This window comes from Spinacia oleracea, chromosome 6, assembly GCF_020520425.1.
Source record: "Spinacia oleracea cultivar Varoflay chromosome 6, BTI_SOV_V1, whole genome shotgun sequence".
Classification (NCBI taxonomy): Eukaryota; Viridiplantae; Streptophyta; class Magnoliopsida; order Caryophyllales; family Amaranthaceae; genus Spinacia; species Spinacia oleracea.
The window spans coordinates 111596273-111620022 of record NC_079492.1 but is presented as its reverse complement, the minus strand read 5'-3'; the positions used below and the strand labels follow the sequence as shown (position 1 = coordinate 111620022).

At 37.2% G+C, this 23750-nt stretch overlaps 1 protein-coding gene and 2 long non-coding RNA genes across 3 annotated transcripts; 2 read left to right on the top strand and 1 right to left on the bottom strand.

The window, feature by feature from the left end:
- Positions 1-6633: 6633 nt before the first annotated feature.
- Positions 6634-8652, top strand: LOC130462419 (uncharacterized). The gene is made up of 2 exons (XR_008922590.1): positions 6634-8195; positions 8309-8652. It is a non-coding gene; the product is annotated as an uncharacterized lncRNA (long non-coding RNA).
- Positions 8653-8659: 7 nt separating this feature from the next.
- LOC110784732 (uncharacterized) lies at positions 8660-10063 on the top strand. Its single transcript, XR_008922589.1, has 2 exons — positions 8660-9094; positions 9435-10063. It is a non-coding gene; the product is annotated as an uncharacterized lncRNA (long non-coding RNA).
- A 4847-nt stretch (positions 10064-14910) lies between these two features.
- On the bottom strand, positions 14911-23374 carry LOC110784735 (uncharacterized). Its single transcript, XM_021989182.2, has 2 exons — positions 22118-23374; positions 14911-15302 (listed from the first exon to the last, which is right to left on the bottom strand). Exons 1-2 carry the CDS (start codon positions 23311-23313, stop codon positions 15191-15193), a joined length of 1308 nt encoding a protein of 435 aa, XP_021844874.2. The 5' UTR covers positions 23314-23374; the 3' UTR covers positions 14911-15190.
- Positions 23375-23750: the final 376 nt, after the last annotated feature.

The following is a 23750-nucleotide window of genomic DNA, read 5'->3' as shown; positions in this document are numbered from 1 at the left end:
GGACTAACCATCAGACTCAGATTGCAAAATCCAGCTGTGTGGTACCACAGCCACGTCTGCACACTATTAAGGTAATCGCACTTGTTTCCAATACCTGCTTTCAATTCGAGGTCTAAGTGGGAAAACTAAAAATGAATGGAAAGCATTTAATTTGATTCGGTGAATCTTACGAACACGGTGCATGCATTACTATTCATTTTTGTTCACTCAAACACGCTTCCCACAAATCAATTCCCAACAAAACCTTTTCAGCTCCCAAATCATTCTCCCTATAAACTTCGCCGATTATTCGCCAAACCCCAGAATTTAAAATTCAAAAACCCTCCCTCTCTCTCATTATCCACTCGCCACCCACCTCTCCTATAAATAATCATGACTCTCTACAAACTTCAATTCCCAAACCCTAGAAACTCTTCCTCTCCTTCGGAACCGATAATCACAATTATCCCTCTCCAAACAGTATACCTAGAATCCATGGCTCCAAAGCAACCCACACCAAAACCATCGGCCGCCAAGTCCACCGCCAAGCTGACCACAAAAAGGAAACTCGTTCTGCAAAAAGAGGTAGTTGCACCAACTCAGGGGGAACCAAACCTTCCAATGGAGAAAAAGGTAAAACTTGAATCCGCAAAATTTCTTTATTTTCCCCCCGATCGCATGCTCCCTGGGTTGAGTATTGATTTTGGTTGGTGTCGTGAGGTTGGTTTTGTTGAGTTACTAGAATCTATTGAGTCACAGGGATGGACATATCTGTTTGAGGTGTGCTCCAAAGCTTGCATGTACCCTGAGGCTATGGGAGAATTCTGTTCAAATTTTTCAAACAAAGGGGGGGTTTGTCAGTCGGAGGTAAATGGGAAGTCATTTAGTTTTGATGCTGAAAAATTGGGGAATTGGTTCAAGGTTCCTGTGCTGGGTGAGGAGGTTTACCATAAGGGGAAAGGTCCAATTGAATTGGGGGGTGCTACCATGGAAGACGTCTACTCTTATTTTGGGGGACAGGGCAAACACCCAAAAGCCCTAAATCAATCTCTTCTCACTCCCTTTCAGAAAGTCTTATTCAATGTGGTACGTCGAGGACTTGTTCCGCGTCACGATAAACGAGCCCTAGCCAGTCGATTAGACCTCATTTACATCTTTCTCCTTGAATCTCAACGCCAAATCATCTTTCCCATGGTCTTCATTGCTCACCTAACCCACAGCATTTCTCAAAACAACATGATTGGATACGGCTCCCTCTTGACCTTTATCATGCGCAAAGTGGGGGTTGATCTCACAAAATATACATCTGAACCACATACTCCAGCCCACATTCTAAACAAAGCCTGTCTACATGGTGTAAGTCTGAGTGTTGTTGATGGGGTTGTCTGCGTTGGGAAGCTGTTGGTTGGAGACACAGCCCAACAGGAGGAGGATGATTTAGAGGGGGTAGAAGAAGAGCTTGATGAGGGAGATGAACTGTCAGATGCGGAAGAGGAGGCACCATTTCCTTTCCAGGAGACAGAGGGTCAGACAGAGGGTGTTCCTGTTGACCTATGTCCAAAGGAGACAAGTTCAATCAAAGCCACCTCCTCTCCCAAGAACATTCCAGCCACATCATCTTATCAGCCTATCCGTCGCAGTAGCCGTCTAGCCAGCTCTTCCAAAGGAGTTCCTCCGGTCTACAGGGTCGAGGATTCAGATTCAGACAAAGATGGAGAAACCCAATCTGCTGCTCCCTCACCAGACGGTTCAGTGCAGCTCTTGATGGCTAAAGTGGATCAACTGCAGCTGGACAATGTGGTTCTGTTGTCAGCTGTTACTTCTTTGCAGGAGCTCATTCACAAGATGCAGCAGGACCAGGCAGAGTTCTTCAACGACATGACAGAACGTCTTGCTGACATGATCATAGAGGAGGTGGCAAATGATGATAATGCTGCTCCTGGATCACCCCATGCCTGACGCTGCTTCTTATGCTACCTTACCCCACCCCATATATTTTTCTCTCTGATAAACAATTCCTTTCTTTTGGTCCTTGAACAATTTTTTTTGGATATTTTGGATGCGCCAAGTTTATGACTAATGCTCATTAGTGCGTTTTTCCTACGTTCTGATAGTTGACCCACATTGACTTGTAAAATTGGTTGCTTGTATTGTGCTCTTTGTTGCGTTTTCCTTGTTTTGCTTGCAGGGGTGCGGTCAAACTCGTTGACCGACTTGAGCTGCATGATGTCACTCTGCTTGGAAGGGTAATATAATTCACATATGTTCTTTCCTCTTTGTCGAGAAATCGTTTTTCCTAGCACCCTTTTTGATAATTCCAAAGGGGGAAGATATTAAGAGGGGCAACATGTGTTCAAAATTGTTGGTGTCTATACATAGGTTCGACACCTTAGTAACTCTTCTGTACCTGGCTAAGATTGATCTTGGTACTCGACTGTCAGGTTACATGTTTCATTCCTCAGTCATCCTTATATATTTTTTAATATTATTAATCTGTAAGGTTGTCATCATCAAAAAGGGGGAAATTGTTGATTCCTGAGTTTTGATGATGACAAGCTTACACTCTACTGATTGTTGAATTAAGGATTGACAGGAGCAAGTCACTATAAGCTAGGACAAGTACACAACAAAGACAAGAAGTGAAGCAGCGTGGAGATTAAGTCCAACCTCGCGGAGAATACAAGTCTAAAGAGTATGGACGAATTAAATCATGGGCCGAGAAGAATGAAGCCCAGCAAGTCAATTAGGGTCCAGAAAGGTATAAGATCAGTAGAAGCAAATACAGCTTAGTATGGGAACAGAGTATTTCAAAGAGTCCTAATTAAATCCTGATTTTAAAGAAAATCGGTTTTTGTTTTTCAAAAGATAAACATCAAAGATTAAAACTGATTTTACTATCCTACTTAAAGATATACTCTTAAGGTTTTTAAGTTGATTTGCAACTCTCAGATTAGTAAAGATAGGATTTATCTAGAACGCGTTTTTAGAGAAACTGTTTGCGAAAATCTATCTTTCGAAAAGAGTCCTAACTAGTGTAGGATTAGAATCTAGGGTAAAAGCCTGGATTCTTATAAATAGACCTTAAGATCTTCACGAAACTTTTATCAGACTTATTTACATCAACCGGAAGCTTTCAGGTATCACCCTTAAAGTTTTAATCTTTAAAAGAAGTCTGTTCCTGTTCCCATATAAGAGCAGTATTTGTTACGTGGTCTTGTATCTAGTATTTAGTGTTAAGTTTAATATTCTTTGATTTCAGTTTAAGTGTTGAGTTTTTGTATGTTAAGCCTGAGTCAGGCTTACTTGAGCAAGAGAGAAGATCTCACAAGAGATCGGTGAGGAGAAGCAGTTGAGGGACTGTTTCTGTAAGGGAAGGAACAACGAGGGGTTGTTCCTGGTCATCTGTAGTCAGAGGCGACTAACAGATTGTGGCCCGAGTAGATTAGGCTTGTAAAGAAACTGAGTTGTTTTGCCTAATTAGTGAATGTGTTTAAGTCCCCAAAAGGGGCCGTGGTTTTTTCCTCTCTATTGGGCCTAGAGAGTTTTCCACGCTAAATCTCGCTTGCATATTTTTTCTGTTCCTAGTAGTTTAATTTTTGTAAAACCGTAAAATATCAATTCACCCCCCCTCTTGAGGATCTCTGTGAAACTAACAAAGAAGAATAATTGAATGAAATAAAATAATAAAATAAGTGGGGATGATTAGATCTTTTAATAAGTTCAATAAGTGGAGACCATGTAATTTTAGAGAAGTGGGGAGTTTGGTGTAGTTTTGAAATTATTTGTTTAATAAGGTGGTGGGACATAATATATCATATATTAGATAGATCATTTAATTAGATGGTGAGGTTGATAAGTTACTAAAAATGACAAATGTATCTCTTAAATAAATACGGCCGCAAAAAGCAAGTGTATCCTTTAAATAAATACGGAGGGAGTATCTCTTAAATAAATACGTACGGAAAAGGTAAATGTATCTTTTATAAATACGAAGGGAGTAGTTTTTATATAATAGGTTATTAATATTAAATTTGTAAATTGATGTATTCAGTGAAACATTAGAACCTTAGATGAATTACAGAAATAATGTTTGGTGAGAAATACAAATTAATTTAATTGTTCGGTGCTTATATAATTCACATATACTTCGGAGTTAAGTATAAAGTTGGGGTCTAACCTTTCATGTTTTTCACTGTTTAGGACCAGTATCTTTTCTTTTCACCGTTTGAGACCTACTATTCATTTTCCGGCCAAATTTAACCAAAGCAAATAAAAGGTTAGTCTTTTGGGTTAAAAGTTTAGATCCTTGAGTTAAAAATCCACATGTCACTAATACAAATTTTCTTCATATGGTTAAAAAATTCACATGGCATTAGTAAAGTTAAAAACTTTTTAATCATAAACTTTTAGCTATATTTGAGATTGAGTAGAACGATTTTTTTCCGTTGGTGTACTAATCTATTATTGATTTTTTCGGTTTATTGTTTTAGCTAACAGGTTTGTGCAAGTAGTGTACAAATAAAATGAATTAACGAGTGAATTTTGAAAGCACTTAGAGATCGATAATACGAAATAATTTTTTTTATAAGGATTACATTAAACGAAAATATATTAAACCAAAATTCCGAACTAGCTAGACTGAACATTTATTCTAATCAAATCACCTTGTTGTGAATCTTAATGCAACATTAGCCGAACACATTACTAGAATAAGAACATATAATTATATGATGTATATACACGTGATTTTGATCATTTATTTTGAGTACCAATTTGAAATGCTAATAAAAGTAATTGATCCATACTAAGATGTAAGAACTAACATAAAATAAAATTTTTGGAGCAGCAATGATGTGAACCCAAAGCCCAGCTACCACCAGTTCTCAATCTTACTACAGTACTATACATTTATTAAATCGTTTTGTTCCTCCTTGACAGGGGGCGGCGGACCTGTATAGTTTTATAGAGGTTCAAACTGAATCCCATATTTTCTTAAAAAACTGAAAAAAATATATTAAGAAATAAATTAAACTTAATAAGTTAAGTATATAATTAAATCATGTTGGTAACAATAAAATGCATATCAGCTTAGTGGTTATGGAGTACTCGCGTGGGGAAGCATTATATCCCAACTAATGAACTTTATAAAATTGTTTTATTTTTTAACTTCTTTTTTTCTAATCTTCTTAATTTATTTATGGTTTCTTTCATGTTTTTTGCCTTTCTTACAAAACGATTTTCTAATTTTTTTTATATGCGAATTAAATTTAAATGCAAAAATTAAATAATTACGGAGTATTAAACAAAGTTTAATTGATCAAGATTTGAAATTAGACGAGTGACGTTTCTTATTGCTATGAGATATCAGTACCTTATTTTTATATGCTTTAAAATTTGTAGTTGTTCCTTTGAGTTTTTGGGGTCTCGTTATATAATAGCACAATAGTTTTGAGAATAACGTGAATTCTTTTTATTTATTAAGCGTCCTTGTATACTGGTTTGGTTAATCGATGTTATCATATACGGAGTAGTTTTTTGCAATCATAATTACGAGCATCTGCATGGATTTAGGGGCATTGTACGATGCAGATGTTATCATATACGGAGTAGTTTTTTGCAATCATAATAGCACAATGCAGATGCTTCATTCATGTACGAGTATATGAGTACATGCAAGCTGTAAAGCAAAAAAAAAAAAAAAAAAAAAAAAATTGGACCCCATTTATATATTTAAGAACAAGAAATTAATACAGCTACAATTGCTCTATTTATCTCAATAAATTCATACACTAAACTTAACATAGTTTTCTGCATACATCAAATTATTTCACCAATATAACAGATTACGAACTATTAGATTCTCATTAAAAAAAACAAAAAATTGGACCCCATTTATAAATTTATGAACAAGAAATTAACCACCGGTGAGTTAAAGGTGGGTTAAATGGTCGGAAAGTTAAATTGAGGTCCCAAAGGGTGAAAAAAAAAAGGTGTAGGTCCTTAAAGGTGAAAAAATCAAAATGTTAGACCCAAATCTTTATCTTAACTCATATACTCCGTATATTGTATAGGTCCGTTTTAGGCTCCGTTTGGTAAGGCGTAAAACGTTTTCATTGTAAAACGATTTTCTATGGAAAACAGTTTTCATGGGAAAACAGTTTTCAAAGGAAAACACAATTCCATACTAGTTTTCCTTTGTTTGGTAACTTAAAGGAAAATGGGAGAAGATGGTGAAGATTGAGGGGAATAAAGGAGAGGGAGGTAAGAAGGAAAGAAAGAAAAGTGGTTTTCATCCCTTTCAAATGGAAAAGGGTTTTTCATCTTTGAGAGAGTAATGGAAAATTATTTTCCATTCCTTATTACCCAACCAAACAACGTAAAATGATAAAAAAGGGAAAAATCGTTTTTCATGAAAACGTTTTACGCCCTACCAAACGGAGCCTTAGTTTGTGTTTGTAGTTTTGAATTTAAATGCAAGATATTAAAGTTTGGATTGACATGATAAACACAATAAAAATTATGTAGCCTAGATGGGTTCAAATTATTTAAATATTTTGATGGACATAATTAATTCGATCATTGGAATAATTAATAAAATATTCTTTGTCTTTTCTCTCACGTAGTTCTCCCAGTTCATCACCATGAACTGATTTTTGCTATCAGCTAAAAATATTCAATACTCCGTATGTTGGAGTAATGGAGTGTTCCCTAAGCGCATATCTACTTTTCCGGAGCAATCCTTTAAAGAAATCTTGCAATCAGCTCAAGAATACTTTGCAGGAGTATCAAACTAAGAAGATAAGTTTCCATATTCTCTACGTAAATATTGGTATTTTTCTTCTCTTCCTCCTTTAATTAAGTAGTTGAGAATTAAGTGCCCTAATATATGTGATGTTAATCTGAGTATTGCTTATTTTATTTTGTATAATTGGTTTTATTTTTGGTGTTGCGCAATAAATTCAATTGAAATTGATAACTTCACCAGGAAAGTTAGAATTAGGCAAACTTGTCAAAAAAATACCTTATAAAATTGATATTTGTTTTTAAAAAAAAAGTACTTTATAGAAAAACGTTGTAATTAACTACCTTATATTGTAAGATACGAATACTACCTTTGGTTGGATTATAACATTGATTCAAAATTTCGGGATTGACTTACTAGGTGTATCTCACGTGGTATCTAACAGAAAAAGGGGTAATTAAGTGGCATGTAGGATGCATATGTGACAGTCAATTCCGTAATTTTATTTAACATTCATAATTCGGATAAATGTAGTATTCTTACAACATAAATTTTTGATAAGGCAGTTAATTACAACATTTTTTTTATAAGTTAGTTTTTCGCAAAAAAAACTAGTTCGTATTTTATAACGTAGTTTTTGACAAATTTTCCAAAGAATTATTGTACTTAAATTTTTGACAATTTGGGTTTTAAGAGAAGTTGAAGGGGAAATGCCTTGAATCCATTGGGTGCAGAATCATTTGTAATTTGGTTTTGGAGTAATAAGTGGTACCTTATGCTTTAATTTGTAGAGCAATGAAATTTGGTTTAAAATTGATTCTCCAACTCTTTGGCGACTGAAACATCCATGTGCCTAAATTCTTCATCTCATAGTGCTGCTCGAATGTAATTCGATTCAAGATATATGATAGGCTTATTGTTTGGTTAATTTTAAAAGGTTCCATAAATCTAAAAATGGAATGGAAGAAAATGAAGAATCAGTCCTAGTGTTTACTTATATATACCGACTGTCATTGTTTCATAAAACATGCAATACTTGAGAAGCCGCACAGGCACACACATACATGATGCATACATACATACATACATACATACTCATTATAGGTAAATGGGTTGCTTCCCTTCCAAACACAACAGAAAACCTCATTTGATCAGTTTGAGTCCGGAAGAAGATGATGAGCTCACTTCCCGACCACCTTCTTTCCCACATACTATGTTTCCTCCCATCCATTCATTTTGCCGTCGCCACCTCTGTCTTATCCCGGCGATGGCGTTACCTTTGGATGGGAGTTGTCAGCTTCAAATGCACCAAACCCCTTAGAGGACTTAAAACCCTCTGCCCCATTCTTCATCTCACTTCCTCCAAACTCTCTATCTGTTTTTTGAGCTTTATGATAAGTCTTCTTCTGTGGATGTTAACGACTTGAAATTGTGCCTTGGAAATTACCTACAACAATAGAGCCTTACATACCAGGTTATGTTTTTAACACTTCATCACTAGTCGTTTTGGAATTACATAATCATTTCAAGTCACCTAAAATTAGAAACTTCGTCTTCCTAAACTAAAGAAACTTGTTTTGTTTCTAGATGATTCCTCTCTAAAATTGTTGGGGTTGGAAAGATATGCAAGCATGGATATGAACCTAGCCAATTTCGTATTGATGCACCCAAATTGGCAGACCTAATGGAGCGGTTCATATTACTTGTTTGTTAGGAATCGTACTCAATTTGTCTCAGATTGTGTTGACATCACCCCTGAATTAAGCATTAGGATGAGGACAGATGCAGAACATTACCTATTTCAGATGCGAAAGTTTCTTCAAGGAATGTGTCATGCTAATAATGTTCACTTAGGTGGCGACGGCGATGTATTACCTTACCACCATACAATTAATGATGAGGTTAAGCCAATGTTTCATAATCTTACCTGTTGTAAAACATGTAAGATTATGAAACATTGGCTTAACCTCATTATTAATTGTATGGTGGTAAGGTAATACATCGCCGTCGCCTCCTAAATGAACATTACTAGCATGAGACATTCCTTGAAGAAACTTTTGAATCTGAAAGATGTATTGTTCTGCATTTGTCCTCGTCCTAATGCTTAATTCAGGGGTAATGTCAACACAATATGAGGCTAATCGAGTAGGATTCCTAACAAAGACGTAATATGAATTATAATCGCTCACCATTAGGTCTGCCAATTCGGGTGCATCAATAACACAGATGGGAATACAAATTACATGAGGTGGTATTCAAACTTCCAAGAAGCTCCATGAATTCTGAGATGTTGTGCATTGGTTATCACATCCAGTCATCAAATCAAAGCTTTACCTTAACAAAGGAGGTCTCACCCGTTATTGTGTGTGCCAGGTATTGATTTACTTGATCAGTTCCCTTTAGTTTCTTAAGTTTTTTCTAATACAAAGTTGACAACAATTTAGAAGTACAAGTTATCTGTTACTGAAAGATTACGAGTGCTCGCAGAATTTCCCACTATTTTCAACTGCAGCATCACCAGCATGTGCAAATCTGTTAACCCAACCTGCAAAAACCAGGGGCTATCTATTTATTCATAGAAACTTTTGCTAGGGTAGCAGAAATCTTTTCTTAAAGGGGGGGGGGGGGGGGGGGGGGGGGGTTGCACTGTAAAAGCCACTTTCTATACAAACTTACTCCGAATTTTGTCAAAAATCACTAATGTAAGCAACAGGAATAATTAATGGAAGTATTTCCACACATGCAATAAATAAGCCTGGAAAAGGATCTCAGATGTCACCAGTTTCATCTCCTAATTCTCCATTTATCATATGCACAAGTAAAGTTCACACAAATGAGACCAACAGAACGGCAAGGAAGCACAAAAAATGCAGTACAAACTACAGAGGCTGGAGACATGGTTCATCAATCGCATGATGGAAGTTGCTCTAGCATTGTGATATGCATAATGAAAATACCAGGGTGTAATGGACCATATCATCAGTCGTACAACCAAGCCACCTATTAACTTAGTCTACAACAGAAGACAAAGAAAGAGACAAGAGGAGACAGAGCAGTCAGCAGCAGTCTTACAGGAGACAAGCAGAAAGCCACAACAGTAGGTGGGAGTGGAGGAAACAACCGTTGGCAACAAGCAAACAAAAGTAGTAAAAGTAGTAATTAATGTAAGGTACTTGAGGAATACCTTGAGTATATATGTAAGGGGAAGAAAGAGAGGAAGGCATTGAGAATTGTACTGAGTAAACTTGAGAGACTTGTAACCTAAAGTTACTATTGAGATTGGCAGCCTCAAGTTGCTGTGTTACTCTTACAACTATTAATCAAAGCTTCCACTTTCTAGTATCTCTTGTGTGTGTTTATCTGAATTGTGGTAACAGGATTGCAAGTGTCTTGCAGGTAATAATTGATAAACACATCACTCTGGCATCTAAATATATAATACCACCACCTGGCCCATCCACCAGTAGAAACGTGACGTTATCTGGTAAACATGAAAAGGCAAAGTCCGAAAAGGTTGACAACCCTAAATACACACATAAGACACAGAAGGGAAAATGAGGTAACAGGTACCATAGAAAATTCATGTTGGGCCAAACTAAGACCCAAAAGGATCTCTTTCAAGCTAAAAAGGAATATTTAATGGGAAATGAATGAACAAAGAGCTACAGAGAACGACAACAAGAATTTGCACCAGCATTCTGCTATCAATTAACATAGCTTAGGACCCAAAACAAGAAGATTAATATTCAATAGCAAGAAAAGAGAGATTAAAGGAGGAAGAAGGATGATTAAAGAAGAACAAGTAACGATACGAACTAATTGATGATTATCATGGTGGCAATCACCGATTACAGCCTAGCCAATCTTTCGAGAGGAATGGCACTGTCATAAACAACTATTGGGTTGGTTGGTTCCCTTGGTGGGTTGGTGAATTTCTAATTACTGTCATTTACAATCCTAATAGTATATGAAAAAATTTAGGTTGTTGCATGTGCTTTTAAGTACTCTTTGATTGTTGAAATTAAGATTAATGGTGAATATTCTCAGGTGTATGTATGTTTCATGACGAGCTGAATGTCTTACAACAAGTTGATATGGTCCATGAAGATATACGGATGATAGTTTTACGGATGAATTAACTTGGGAAGTAAATTATGATTTCGTATACTAAATGCAAGAGTGATCAATCTATACTGGTATCTAATACAATGATGAATTTTCCGATCATCAAATAAATGATTGCTCTATAATAGTGATCAATACATTTCTACAGAAGTTCACAACATTGGGAACCGCATGTTACAAGTTACAACACTAGTACCCCAACAGAGAGGGAACAATGCTCACCCCGTATTTAAGTATAGGTTACTATTATACGCATGATATCAGAAAACATATGTGCTGCATGGATGTAGTACTTTTTATATCCTAGTTTTCAGGCCTTAACTACATCAACATATGCATTCTAAAAACTCAGTCCTGCGAATTCTGCATAGATATTCACTGAATTCTTACCTGATGCTTTATTCTGATCCAGTGTCAACCAAAAAATAGGCACTCAATTCAAAAGCACTTATAATTGAAAATGGCACAGCACTCCAATCATGCTATAACTAATATGTCTTGAGATATTCCCATTGAACTTGAACATGATGAAAAGACAATATCTAAATAAGCAACACATCAACTAAATGCAGCAATTAACAAAGAGGATTTGAGGCAACATGAAAGGTATGAGAGATTGAGGAGTGAAGTTACCTTCATTCGTTGGCACGCATTAAGAAAAGAGCAGCCTCCCAAATTAATTTATGAATGTGGGGTAATTATTCGCTTGAAATTGACCTGATAAACATTTAAAAGGAGAAGGGATCAAAAACTGTTAAACATATGGGCTAAATGGCTAATAATATATCACAAGAGAAACTAAATTCATGAATAAATCATAGAGAAATAACAGGTAACTACATTACAAAAGGATAGTGTTTTATAGTTTATCTGAAGATAGGCAACCAATATGTTCTTGAGGAACAGTTAAAAGTTACTATGTTAGGTTGAAAATAAACCTGAACTGTTGTTCTACTTTCAGAAATCCCTTTGCACAAATTTTAAATTATGTTGTGCAGGACTTTTGGAAACAGTCTCCTGCATTAAGGTTGCATTTTTTCATTTGAAACCCTCATAAATTATCTTAACCAACTACGCTTGAACTGAATTCATTAGCCTTAAATGCACTTCTCTTAACTGATCCAAGTTTTCCCTAACTGATCTGACTTATGTTTAGATACATAAGGAACCTATTCATCCAAACTGAATTAGCTGAAACTGTAAATCCTAGTATAAACACTACCAAACCTGAACCTTTTTTATTAAATGAAAATATCAAAACTGTGTCTTTATCAAGGCAAGGGCAGGAAGGCTGCATAAACTTAGACCCCACTACGCAGGATCCGTAGCCAGATGTTGTCATTTACTTGTACGGACTAGAGAAAAGATCAGAACAGGTATCATATGCCAAATTCAAAACTTGACCGAAACTGAAATTTCTTTTCAGACTAAAGAGTCAGAACAGGGTCTTCGGCAAAATAAGGGCTGTAAGGCTACATAAATTTAGACCATCACAAAGTTGGCCACTCATATGGCAGGATCCACAGTGAGATGTTATCATTGTTACTTTTTTTTACTTTTTGAAAGGATTACCATTGTTACTTGTACGGACCACAAAACGTGAAAAGTAAAGAGAAAAGCAAGACTATCATATGCCAAATTCAAAACTTGGCCGAAAACTAACCAGTCTAACACAAACTTTCGGAGCAAAATTACAGGTAGTGAACAAAGCAACGCAGTTTTTAAAAGAATCAACTATTTAATTACAATTTCCATCACTGCTGGAGGAAAATGCCTTTATAGTGTGACATCGAAGACAAGTCCAACTTCAATCTCAGTAGATACCTTTCCCAACAGGAAATAAATTATGAGTGCTGATTGTCACATTCATGAAGGATCAAAAGCAAAAAGATTAAGAGACTTACATATTCAGATATTCTATACAAGACTCTTTTACATTTTGTAACACGGATATAGCCAAGGTGGAAATAATATGCACCCAAGTGCTTCACTGCAATTTTATGAAAATCTGGTCAAGAATTAAGCGTCTAGCATCCTATGTAGTGTATGACATTTCCAACAAAGGAACATAGGGTGAAATGAAGAGTATGAGTAACATAGCTTTACCATATGCAGTACTCTGTAAACAATCTTTAGATAATAACAGTGCATGAATAGGGCAAATACAAACTTACAAAAACATTCTTGTGACCTGGATTCAAATGATAAATATCTAGTCCATTACAAATTTACAATGCAGCAAGTTGTCTGCTTTCAACTTACGATATGATTTGCTAATTTATATAAGATCGTGCATATCAGCTGAATATCAAGCTAACAATAGGCTAATAATAGAGAATTTGCTTACCAGTTATGAGCTGTTCAATAAGGCCATGATCATATACCAGCCTAAGTGCATTTGGCCCAACTTCTGGAACAACTATCGTCGTCATCCTTATCCTTCAAGATAGCTGCAAATGATCCTAAATGCACCTTCATATCCATCACACTACTCCAAGTATCAGACTGGGTCTTAAGACTCAGAAGGTTCCAATATTTCTCAACTCTCTGTCCCCACATTTCGTGCATCAGAAAAGCAGCATCTCATGAATGAACAGTTTTTAAGCAGTTTGCTCCCATTACTGTCTTGACTCTTGAGTCCTAATTGTGAAGCACGGTGAGATACACATACTGTATATTTTTCAAACATGTTTAAATAGCCAATATTGGTAAGCAAGATAAAGTTGAAGACAATCTAGCATGCTAGGGAGCCAGTTTACTTCCGCCAGCCTCGTGGTCATCTTAAAAAGATAAATAAAGATCATGACTGAGTATAGCAGTAGAGCGTACATCAAAAAACTAATATTACCTTTTTCAGAAAGAGAAATACACATAAGAAACACAAATACAAAAAGCCAGGATAGTGTTTCGAAATCCAGAGGGCCATGATCCAGTACAACATGCAAGTTCAAGCATATAAGACACTGGAGAATTTAAACTGAACCAAAAGACCAGATCAAATTAGAAATGGGAGTTATGCAGCATCAATACCACCCCCAATCCTAATGATTAGCAGTTCTCAAGGTCCATTGTTTGTAAGCCACAAAATTCATAAACTCGTCCTACTTAGACATGAAATGTGTCCCTAGAGGCAGAAAAGTTATACTTAACAACAGGATCACAAATACAGCCTAAGAATTATAAAAATAACATTTGCATGTAGACTGATTTCAAATCCACCTTTTACAAAGAATGCAAAAATTACCAAGCAGAGAAGCACAACAGACAATAACTAGGTGGGAGTATATCTAGTACCTGATCACTACACAACGGTATAGGTAAAATTACACTTGGAACATAACTCGTAACACGAGATTTCCCCGAGCTCTCAAAATTTATGAATGGTGTGTACTTCATTGGCCTTGAATTTGGATTGATGTTTCCACAAGGATGTAAAACTTGTCGGTCCTTGAAAATCCAACAAAGTCTTGGCATGATCTTAATCTCGAGTCTCTAGAAAGACGAAGAGAATCCACCTTCCCAGAGCCCTTCAACCTGTCTATACGAACATCATCATGTACGTCACCCCCTCCCCTATACAAACATCCTCCCATAGCAAACACAAACTTCCAAATACCTTGTGATGCATTTACTTTTTGAGGAGTGTGGGTGATGTGTCTCCGGTCTCGTTTTTTAAGGAAATGAGACCGTGGGCGGATCAAAGGGTAGCACACCCATGCCATGATCGCCCTTTAACAGAAACTAAACTTTATATCATCTACTCTACATCACTACATGACGTGTAATCGAAAAGCCGAAAAGTTTTCGCCAACCATAAATTTGGGTTTTTCAGCTATGTCAAAAGAAAAAATCTGGGTTCATCAAAACCAAATAACACCTCCACTTCCCTCGACCGAACTCCAAGAGGGTGACTTCCTGGTGAAATCCTTGCTTTTGCTAACGAGAAACCAGACCTCAACCCTTTTCTAAGGTTTACTTATGAGAATTATACAAGCTGGTTTTAGCTCACTTGATGCGGTAACATCAAGATACAAGATATGTTACCTTCAAATGAAATTAAAAACTGCAAGCAATGTCGCCAATGATATAAAATATTAAAAGAATAGAAATGTAAATACAAAACAGCATTTACACTTGTGCTGGGAAGCAAATCAGATAGAAATCAGAAATGAGAGGAGAAATCAGCAACTGTATTGCTCTATATCAATAAATACGAGTAAGAATTATATATGCTCACCCGCCTGCTACAAAGATTTACGTACTTCGTTCACGACATCTACTTAAAAAAGCAGGGTTACAACTTACAAGAGACACCACCTAATTAAATTTCTAGGTCAAACAGAATTACTGCTCCCAGTCCTTTAGTTTCCGACTTCCTTTGGGTTTTGCAATTGGTCTGTTCATACCAGCCATTTTTGCATTGTATTTTGCTCGTAGAGGATCATTGAACGTCCACCTGCATAGTGTGCAGAGTTGATATTATCAGACTGCCAACATATATATGTTATCACAGAGTCAGGACTATTCGGGTTTTTTTTTAAATAACCGTATAGAATGCACAAAAGGGGGCTGAACTAAAAGGAAAACTATTTCACGAAATATCAAACAAGGCAACACCAAACACATTAGGGACAAAAGAATAATTAATGTATGAAATAGTACACTCTGCAGTAATTTTGTCTTTGTTTTCCCAGCTGATCAGCGAGGTGCATGAAATAGTAATTCCCAGTATTAAAATAGTACACTCTGCATCCAGGGTCATGAATTCAAGTTCTAAAATGGGGAGAGGAGAGGGGGGTTTGATTGTGCCCTATAAGCAATCAAGGATCATCCAAGAACAAAAACATGACATAGTGCCAGGAAGCATAAAACTTTATGTTTTTGCACAGGCACATGCTTTCCTGGGACTTTGGACAAACAAATTGAAGTAGCTAAAATGCAAGAAAGGTGATTTAGCTTGCTGGTAGTAGTATCCTGCGTAGTGCTACAGCTGGTTCCAATGGGTTCTGAGTTCAAATATTACAGGTGTCAATATATTCCTTTCTTTATTTTTCCTTTTTATCACATCACATGATATTACGACAATACATTGTTACTTCGCCTATTTCTTTATCCAAGATATCATATGATGTAATTTTATTTCTCTAATATATTATTTTATTAATTTCCATAATCCAAGTATTCTAAGGTAGTTACTGGGGATCAAAATTTGATTTAAAATCCTTCATATCAATTCTTGAAATTGAAATTCTAACATTCAAATCAAAATACGGTGTTCAGGAAATTGTAGGAATGAATTTTAAATTTACCATGTTGTTTAGAAAGATTTTGGAATTTCAATTGATTATTTCACAAAACATAATCTATCCAAATCAAATACATCTCAAGATAGTTTTGAATCTGAAATAAATAAATACCATCATATGAGCAAGAGCATCAGGTTTTAAACAACTTTCAGGGAAATTGTATACTGAATCTAGAATCCTCCCAAAAAATTCAGCAACAAAGCCCTTAGATCTAAATTCCGTTCCCTCTTCATCAAACACTCATGAAATCACCACTTAGTTTTGATATACCTCCGGTCTTCTCAGTGTATAAAAAGGCGCGCCTAGGCTCTAAGGCGCAAGGTGTTTGGAGCCATCGCCATTTATTGTCTGGGCGAGGCGATTTTGATGAGGCACACCGCCTGAGGCACACACCACTTTTTCACATTTTACTTTTTATTAGGGCACCTCACGTCAATGAGGCGCACCGAGGCGCACCGAGGCGCACTTAAGGCGCTGAGAACTCCAAATCGCCTTGGTGCACCTTGAGACTTTTTATACATTGGGTCTTCTATCTCTTTAATTCCACACTTCTCTCTACTTTGACTCCAATTAGTGGAGAAACAGCGACTTGGCGTCAGCCGTTGCTTCCGTGGAAAAATGGTTTCTGATTTTGGAAGGGTTGCGGACATTGGTTTCTTAGTTTGGCTGTGGTGGTGGTGATGAAAGAGGATGAGCTAGAATTCTGAGAGGCAAAGGCTCTGGGTAAAAGTTCACTGTTAAAGAAGAAGGTTGAGCAGCTAGCTCTATGAGTAATTTCAAATGACTAGGTTACGGCATTTCATCTCAAAGTACCCCATTTTGGACTTTTTACAATTGCTTTAGGATTTGAGCCAATTCCATGATTTCAAATACCTTGCTCCTCAAACAACAGATTTCTGGTATCCAAACATAACATAACTTTATTTGCTTCTTTCATTTCATTAGTACTTGCATTTAACGCTTTGTTTTCCTTTTGACTTAAAAGTCAATATGTTTTCTGCTTTATTTAAGGAATTTTTTGTGAACAACTACTTTTTGGTTTACCACTTTTGTGAACTGCTACCTTAAGATTTTTTTAAAAAATAACTAACTTAATTTAACAAAAAGTTTGAATACCACTCATGGTGTAAAAACTCGTCCGAGTTAACTCGTATCGCCCGAGTTAACAAGGTTTTGGAGGCTGGCGATACGAGATATCCCGAGTTGTAAAGGTGTTTTTAAAAACAGTGAGATCACGGCCGGTTCAACCGATCCGAACGAATTTTGTCCGCATTAAGCGTTATAAGCCTCACATCTACTCGGTTTTCAGCCGAATTCCCCATGTTTTCGACAAAAAGAAAGGGGAAAAGGAAAGAAATGGAGAAACTCCATTGAAATAGAGTAGAGAACTCCATTTTCAAATCTTAAACAAGGGAGGAGAGAGAAGGTAGACAAAGGAACTCATTTTAATTATGTCACGTGTATGGTTTAGGGGAGGGGGACTAGGGTAGGTAGTGAATGGGGCTGACATGGGCTTATTTTTCAAATTTCAAATTCCTACGTGACAACCGCGACACGGTCCGCGACTAACGCATCATTTCTGTTACCGAGACTCCGCGACCGTGACCGATACCGCATTTTTTATCTATGATACCACTACCTTTTAACGTCAACGACGTTAATTTTCTCCGTTTGTGGGCCCCACTTTAACCGCAATTTTAAACTGATAGCCCCTTTATAAAATAAGAAGCCTTATTACACTCTAATGACTATTTCTCACAAAATTCATAAAATTAGGACATTCGTATGAAGATAATTTAGAGAAATGTTTGAGAAAAATAGGAAGATGAAGAGGGTAGATGTTCGTAAAGAAGTAGACAAAGACTAAAATATCAGTCAAGCGGTAAAAGCAGAAGTAAAAGGGAAAAGTGAGCTCAACAAACGGAAAAAAGTAACATGTGTCGTCAAAAGGTAATGGTACTCAAACATTATGTAACATAAAGATAGTGTTTTTAAAAAAAATCTTAAAAGGAAATTTACAAAAGAGACGAACTAAAAGGTAATGTTTCACAAATTTTCCTTAATTTAATACTAATTGTTTGACCACCTTGTTCATGTAAACAAACTAGAAATTTTGAAATCTAGTTTTCAAGGTTACTGTGTCGAGGTAATTTTTGTACATTTGCTTTATTTTAATTTTTTTTCTAATTTTAAAAGAAAAAACAATGAATTTTCATTTCAATTGTACATAGTACATCTTACAAACCCTAAAGTAGAATTCTAGGTGCGCCATTTTAACAGACAATCACTAATAGCAAATCAAACGGCGTTTCCAGTAAAAAAAAGACCTCCCTAATAGAAAATATATCTAAAATGGTAAAACCACAACACACATTTCAAATCCCATTCTACTAATGGCTTTGTTTCCACTTGCGTCTCAAACTGTGGCACAGTTGATCTAAAATTCTCAAAAACCAAAACAGCCCTAGTAAAAACTACAAACAATACCAAGTCCGCTAAACTTCAATTTAGTTAATACTACCTCCGTTTTCCTGAGATGTACTACGTTAATGTTGAAAAACCAAGAATAACCCAAAATTAGGGCCACCAAATGGGTACTTTCACGTGTGGCCGTGTGGTAAGAGAGATATAGAGTGTAAGAGATTTACTAAATATGATTTGGTCCCATAAAGTGCGATTAAAGATGATAAAATATGAATAAAAGGTTGACATAAATGGAATAAAGTAAAAGTGAGTATAACCAAGAAGAACACCTCAAAACAGAAAATGAGTAGAACTTAGGAAAACACCTCAAAACAAAAAGTGAGTAGAACTTACGAAAACGAAAGGAGTAATAAACAAAAGTGGTTTGATGTGTAAGTACTGAGATACTCTCCCACAAAACCTTCAGAGTACCGTTGAAATGTAATTTATCTTAGGGTACCACATGGGGTAAACTTATAGGTGTATCGTGTAAAGTTTTCTGCTCCATTACTATGACACACTCCTAGACTAAAAGGACTAGTTCAAAATCAAAGCTCCCCCTCTAATCTTCTACGGCTACGTTCTTATCTTCTATGGCTACATTCTTTTCACCCTAAAAAAATATTATCTCAAATGAGCTCCGACAAGGGCTTCCAGGTTTAATTTAAACTTACAATGAGCCCAGAACTCTAGATAAGTGATAATGAGTTAATAGAAGTTGCAATAAGATCTAAATAATGAGTTCATATAAGTCTAATACGTTGATAAAAGTTCTTTAGAAATGTTGTGAACCCAGGTGAAAAAATACACTGGAATATAAACCCAAAACTACAGCAAAACAAAAGTAGAGGTAATTACATGAGGTTGTGTTAAGAAAAAGTTAATAAGGTAGGATCTTAACATCAAGTACCTAGAGAAAAACATTGCACCAGTTCTCAGTTCTGATTCAGACCCGCATATATAGAGTATAGCCAGGGGCTGATCTTTAGTAAACTATGTCATGGAAGAGAAATTTCAAAGAAATCGCAGGAAGCTTTAGATCCTCTTTAGCTTAAAATTACTTCTAGATACAGAAGACTATGAGAGATCTCGGGATAACATGATACTTAAAAAGACTAAACAACCGAGCGGCATCCTAGAAATTCCTTGTTTTTTATTTCCTTTATGGAGTTAGCATATAGCCAAAAAGTCTCCAAAAAGAAAGATTATTTAACTGTAAGGTTCCTGTAAAGCCTTCATTGACAAACTCAGTGTTCAACTCCTTAACACACTTCACAAAAATTCTAAAAGTACAATCTTACTACCTTAATTGGTTTGACCTATTAAGGTTGTATCAAACGATCTTACAACTTCGGCACAACCACGCACATCTGACCACCAAATTGCCTACAAACAAGTTTCTTAAGATTTCCTGCCTTCATTCTCCAGAAATACAGTGTAGAACATCTTGAAACTAGACCTGAAAATATCACATCAAGAATCCCATATCGGCGTCCATGAAATACACGATGGTGCCAGAAATATCGAACATTATAATATGTGCCCTGATCAAAATCTTCGAGTTCTCACTATTCAGCGTGTTATAATCCTAGATTTTCCTTGCATACAAAACCATTCAACTTTATACTAGTTCAACTAATAGCCCTAAGCATGCTACTCCAGAAACCCCAGGGCTGTTGTAATCCAAATAGCTGAAGTGCCAGGAAGGTCCAGCAAGGATGAAAGGGACCCAAAGTACTAAGTCGTATACGTGCTTAATCTAGTGGACTCAATAACCAGAAGAACAAGATTCTCTTTAAAGGAACATGTTCATGCCTTCACACATCAGTTATCAATCTTTCAGTAAGCTAACTCTCGCACAAGGACACAACACATTTGACACATACATAAAAAATTAAAACAAATAAAAAAAAACTCCAAAAAGAATGATCGTCAAACGCAGATTTTTTGTAAAGCCTTCATTAAGGCTCGTTGTCTCCAAATATCCTTAGACAAACTCTGTGTCAAACTCATTAGCACACTTCACGCAAACTCAAAAAGTACAATCTCCTATCTTAATCGGTTAGACCTGTTAAGGCTGTATCAAACCGGCTGAAAACACAACTTTTGGCACAATGCTCATACCTAAGCCCCAACTGTACACAAATAAGTAACTTGTGAACCACTACAGGGCAACACAAGTACGTAAGGTGGATGTCAAAGAAGTGCTTCAGCAGATTAACGGCTGCACTGCATTTAGAAGCGTTCTTTTCATTCAACTACTATTATCATAAGAGCAGAAAGGATTTAAACAGCAGTTTGAAAAGACCAACACTGAAACATGGGAGCAGAATCAATCACTTAAACCACTTATCCCGCATCAGGCTGGTCAGAACAAATAAAGATCATGCAGGAATAACAACTGCTATACTGAGGCTGCTATAAGTGCACCCCTCCCTTAATCACTGCTTTTGATTACCATAGATACAGTTGTGAGTATTCTTAAAAACTGCACCCAGAAGTTTCACAATAAAGTTCCAATTCACATCCACAAAATGACGGAGCCAAAAATACCTGACACTAAAAGATGAGCCCTGATCTAGGCTTCTGAGTTCTCTATATATAGTGTGCTATAAACCTAGACTTGCCTAATATACAAACCTATGCAAACACATACTTCAATTTATAGCCCTAGGCACGTGATTCCAGCAAATGTGAAGTACATCAAGGCTGGTTAAAAGAGCCAAAAAAGGTCCAGCAAGGATGAATAAGATCCAAAGTGATATATTGGTCAGCCAGTCATATAGGTGCTTCAATCTAGAGATCTTAAATCATCAAATACAACCAGTGGCGGAGCCACACTGGGACAAGGATGGGCGGCAGCCCACCCAATTTTGTAAAAAGAACGTTTATACCTTATATATATTAGAAAAAGTAAACTAATACAGATTATATAATTGTTTAATTAGCATGTCGACACCGTGAGATAAAAATCCTGGCTCCGCCACTGAATACAACCCACTCAGAATATTTATGTTCTTACCTTCACATGTCAGTTGTCGGTCTTTGAGTAAGCTTACTAGTAAGGATTCCAACACATTTTCCACTCTCAAGTAACCTTTCTTTACTCCAACTGAAATTCCCGAACAAGGGCCTTTACCCTTAAACCAACACCCCTCTATACATTATCTCTAGAACAAAGCCTCAAACCTCCTATGAACTATCCAAAGAACATTTTTTTTCATCAGAGAACATGAATCTCCAGACTCATTCAAATAATCAAAGCTTATAAACCCCCCCCCCCCCTCCCCTTATGCCAACACTAAAGAAAACAGTAAACCGATTGAACAATTATCTCTCTAAGACAATCAAAAGTTCAAAAACTATATCACTCACACAAGTAAAATAAACAAGAATTATCACCGACGCAAGCAAAATAAACAAGAATCAGGCAATAACAATCAATCCAACAAACAAGTGATAACCCCAAATTGATGGGAGGGAAAGAGAGAAGAGAACATACGGATTGTTCCAATCAGTAGTATCCTCGTTAACAAGGTGAGTCCATTTGGTCCTGCCACTCCTTCCAAAGTGCTTAACCTGCATAACCTTAGGCAAAATGGTTTTATCAAGCTTATCATCCCCAGTAGGGGCCGAGAAATCGCAGTGGAATATTTCATCACCCCCAGCAGTGCCAGCCCTATCATCAGCATCCTCTTGAAAGAAAGCACCCTTATGATAGTATTTCTGCATAAATCTCCATTTTTGCTTAGCAGGCGGCCCATTCTTCGGGTTCTTCCTCTCCCACTCTCTCCTCTCATCCTCAGTCATATTCCTAACCCTCTCAATCTCCTCTTTTTCCTTCACCATTGCCTCTCTATCCTCCCTGTCTCTCTTAATCCTAGCTATCTCCCTCGCTTTCCAACTCTCGTACTCCTCCGCTTCATTCGCCTCATCATCAGTGTCAATATCTGCAATATCAGCTTCGGCTTCAAGATTCTTCTGAATCACCTCATACTCTCTAATCTTCTCCACCACGATCTGTTTCGTCTCTGCCTTTCGCTCCTCCAACCTCCTTTTCACCGCCTCCTCCAACGCTATCTCCTCTGCCTCTACTCTCTCCCTCTCCGCAATCGTCTCTCTCTCTTGTTTTGGCACGAAAACGGGCTTCACCAACTTCAACTGATTCATCTCTTCCTCCTCGGAATCTGTCTCGTACTCCGATTCTTCCTCTTCTTCGTCCTCCGCCTCTTCATCCTCTTCCTCAATCGGAGCCAGTTGCTTCTCCTCTTCTTGCCTCCGCTGCAAATTCCTCTCTCTTATCTTTCTCCTCCTCTCCTCCACCGCATCATCATCCTCCTCTTCAGCAGCCGCTTCTTCCGCGCGACTCTCCTCTTCCTCCGTAGACACAATCTCGGCTTGCCGAATTCTCCGATGATCAGCGCGCACCTCCTCCCTATTCTCAGCCCGATTCTCCGCCAATCTCCGTAGACGGGGATCATCGCCACGTATAAATGAAGAATCCTCGTTCGCCGGAAAAGCATGTTCTAGGGTTTGACGGCGAGACGAGGTGCGAAGATCGGCCTCTTCCTCGGCTTCGTCGGCCCATTCTGGAGCTTTTCCAGGCCAGTATCGCTTGACTTTGGTTTGGCCGATTTTACCACGGAGCTTCTCTCTAATGGCGATAATGGTGTCGCTGACACCAGCTGTGACAGACATGGCTGGTGGTGTGGCGATCTGCGAAAAATAAAGTGGTGTTTGGTGATTAGAGGTTTGAGGGGACAGGGCCACTACTAACTACTACTAGGATGTCAATGGGCGGGGCGGGGCGGGGCGGGGCGGGGCAGGGCGAATCCAGATGTAACCTGTAGGTGCCTCCATTTCCATTTTTATCCCTGCGGTCCCGCCACATCATTCCGCCGGGTACAAAATTTATCTCCGTCTCTGCTTCGACGGGTATAAACTAAAATTTATTTCCGCCCCACAACTCAACTGGACGTCCATCCCCTTTTTATTCCCGCCCCATATGCACGCTAATACCACCTAATTTTTCTTATTTAGCAAACATTTGTCAATGTGCCCTATATACAGATCGAGTAATGAGAAATTCCGAGTTAATCTCAGTGATTGGAAAAAATTTCCAATTAAATGGCATT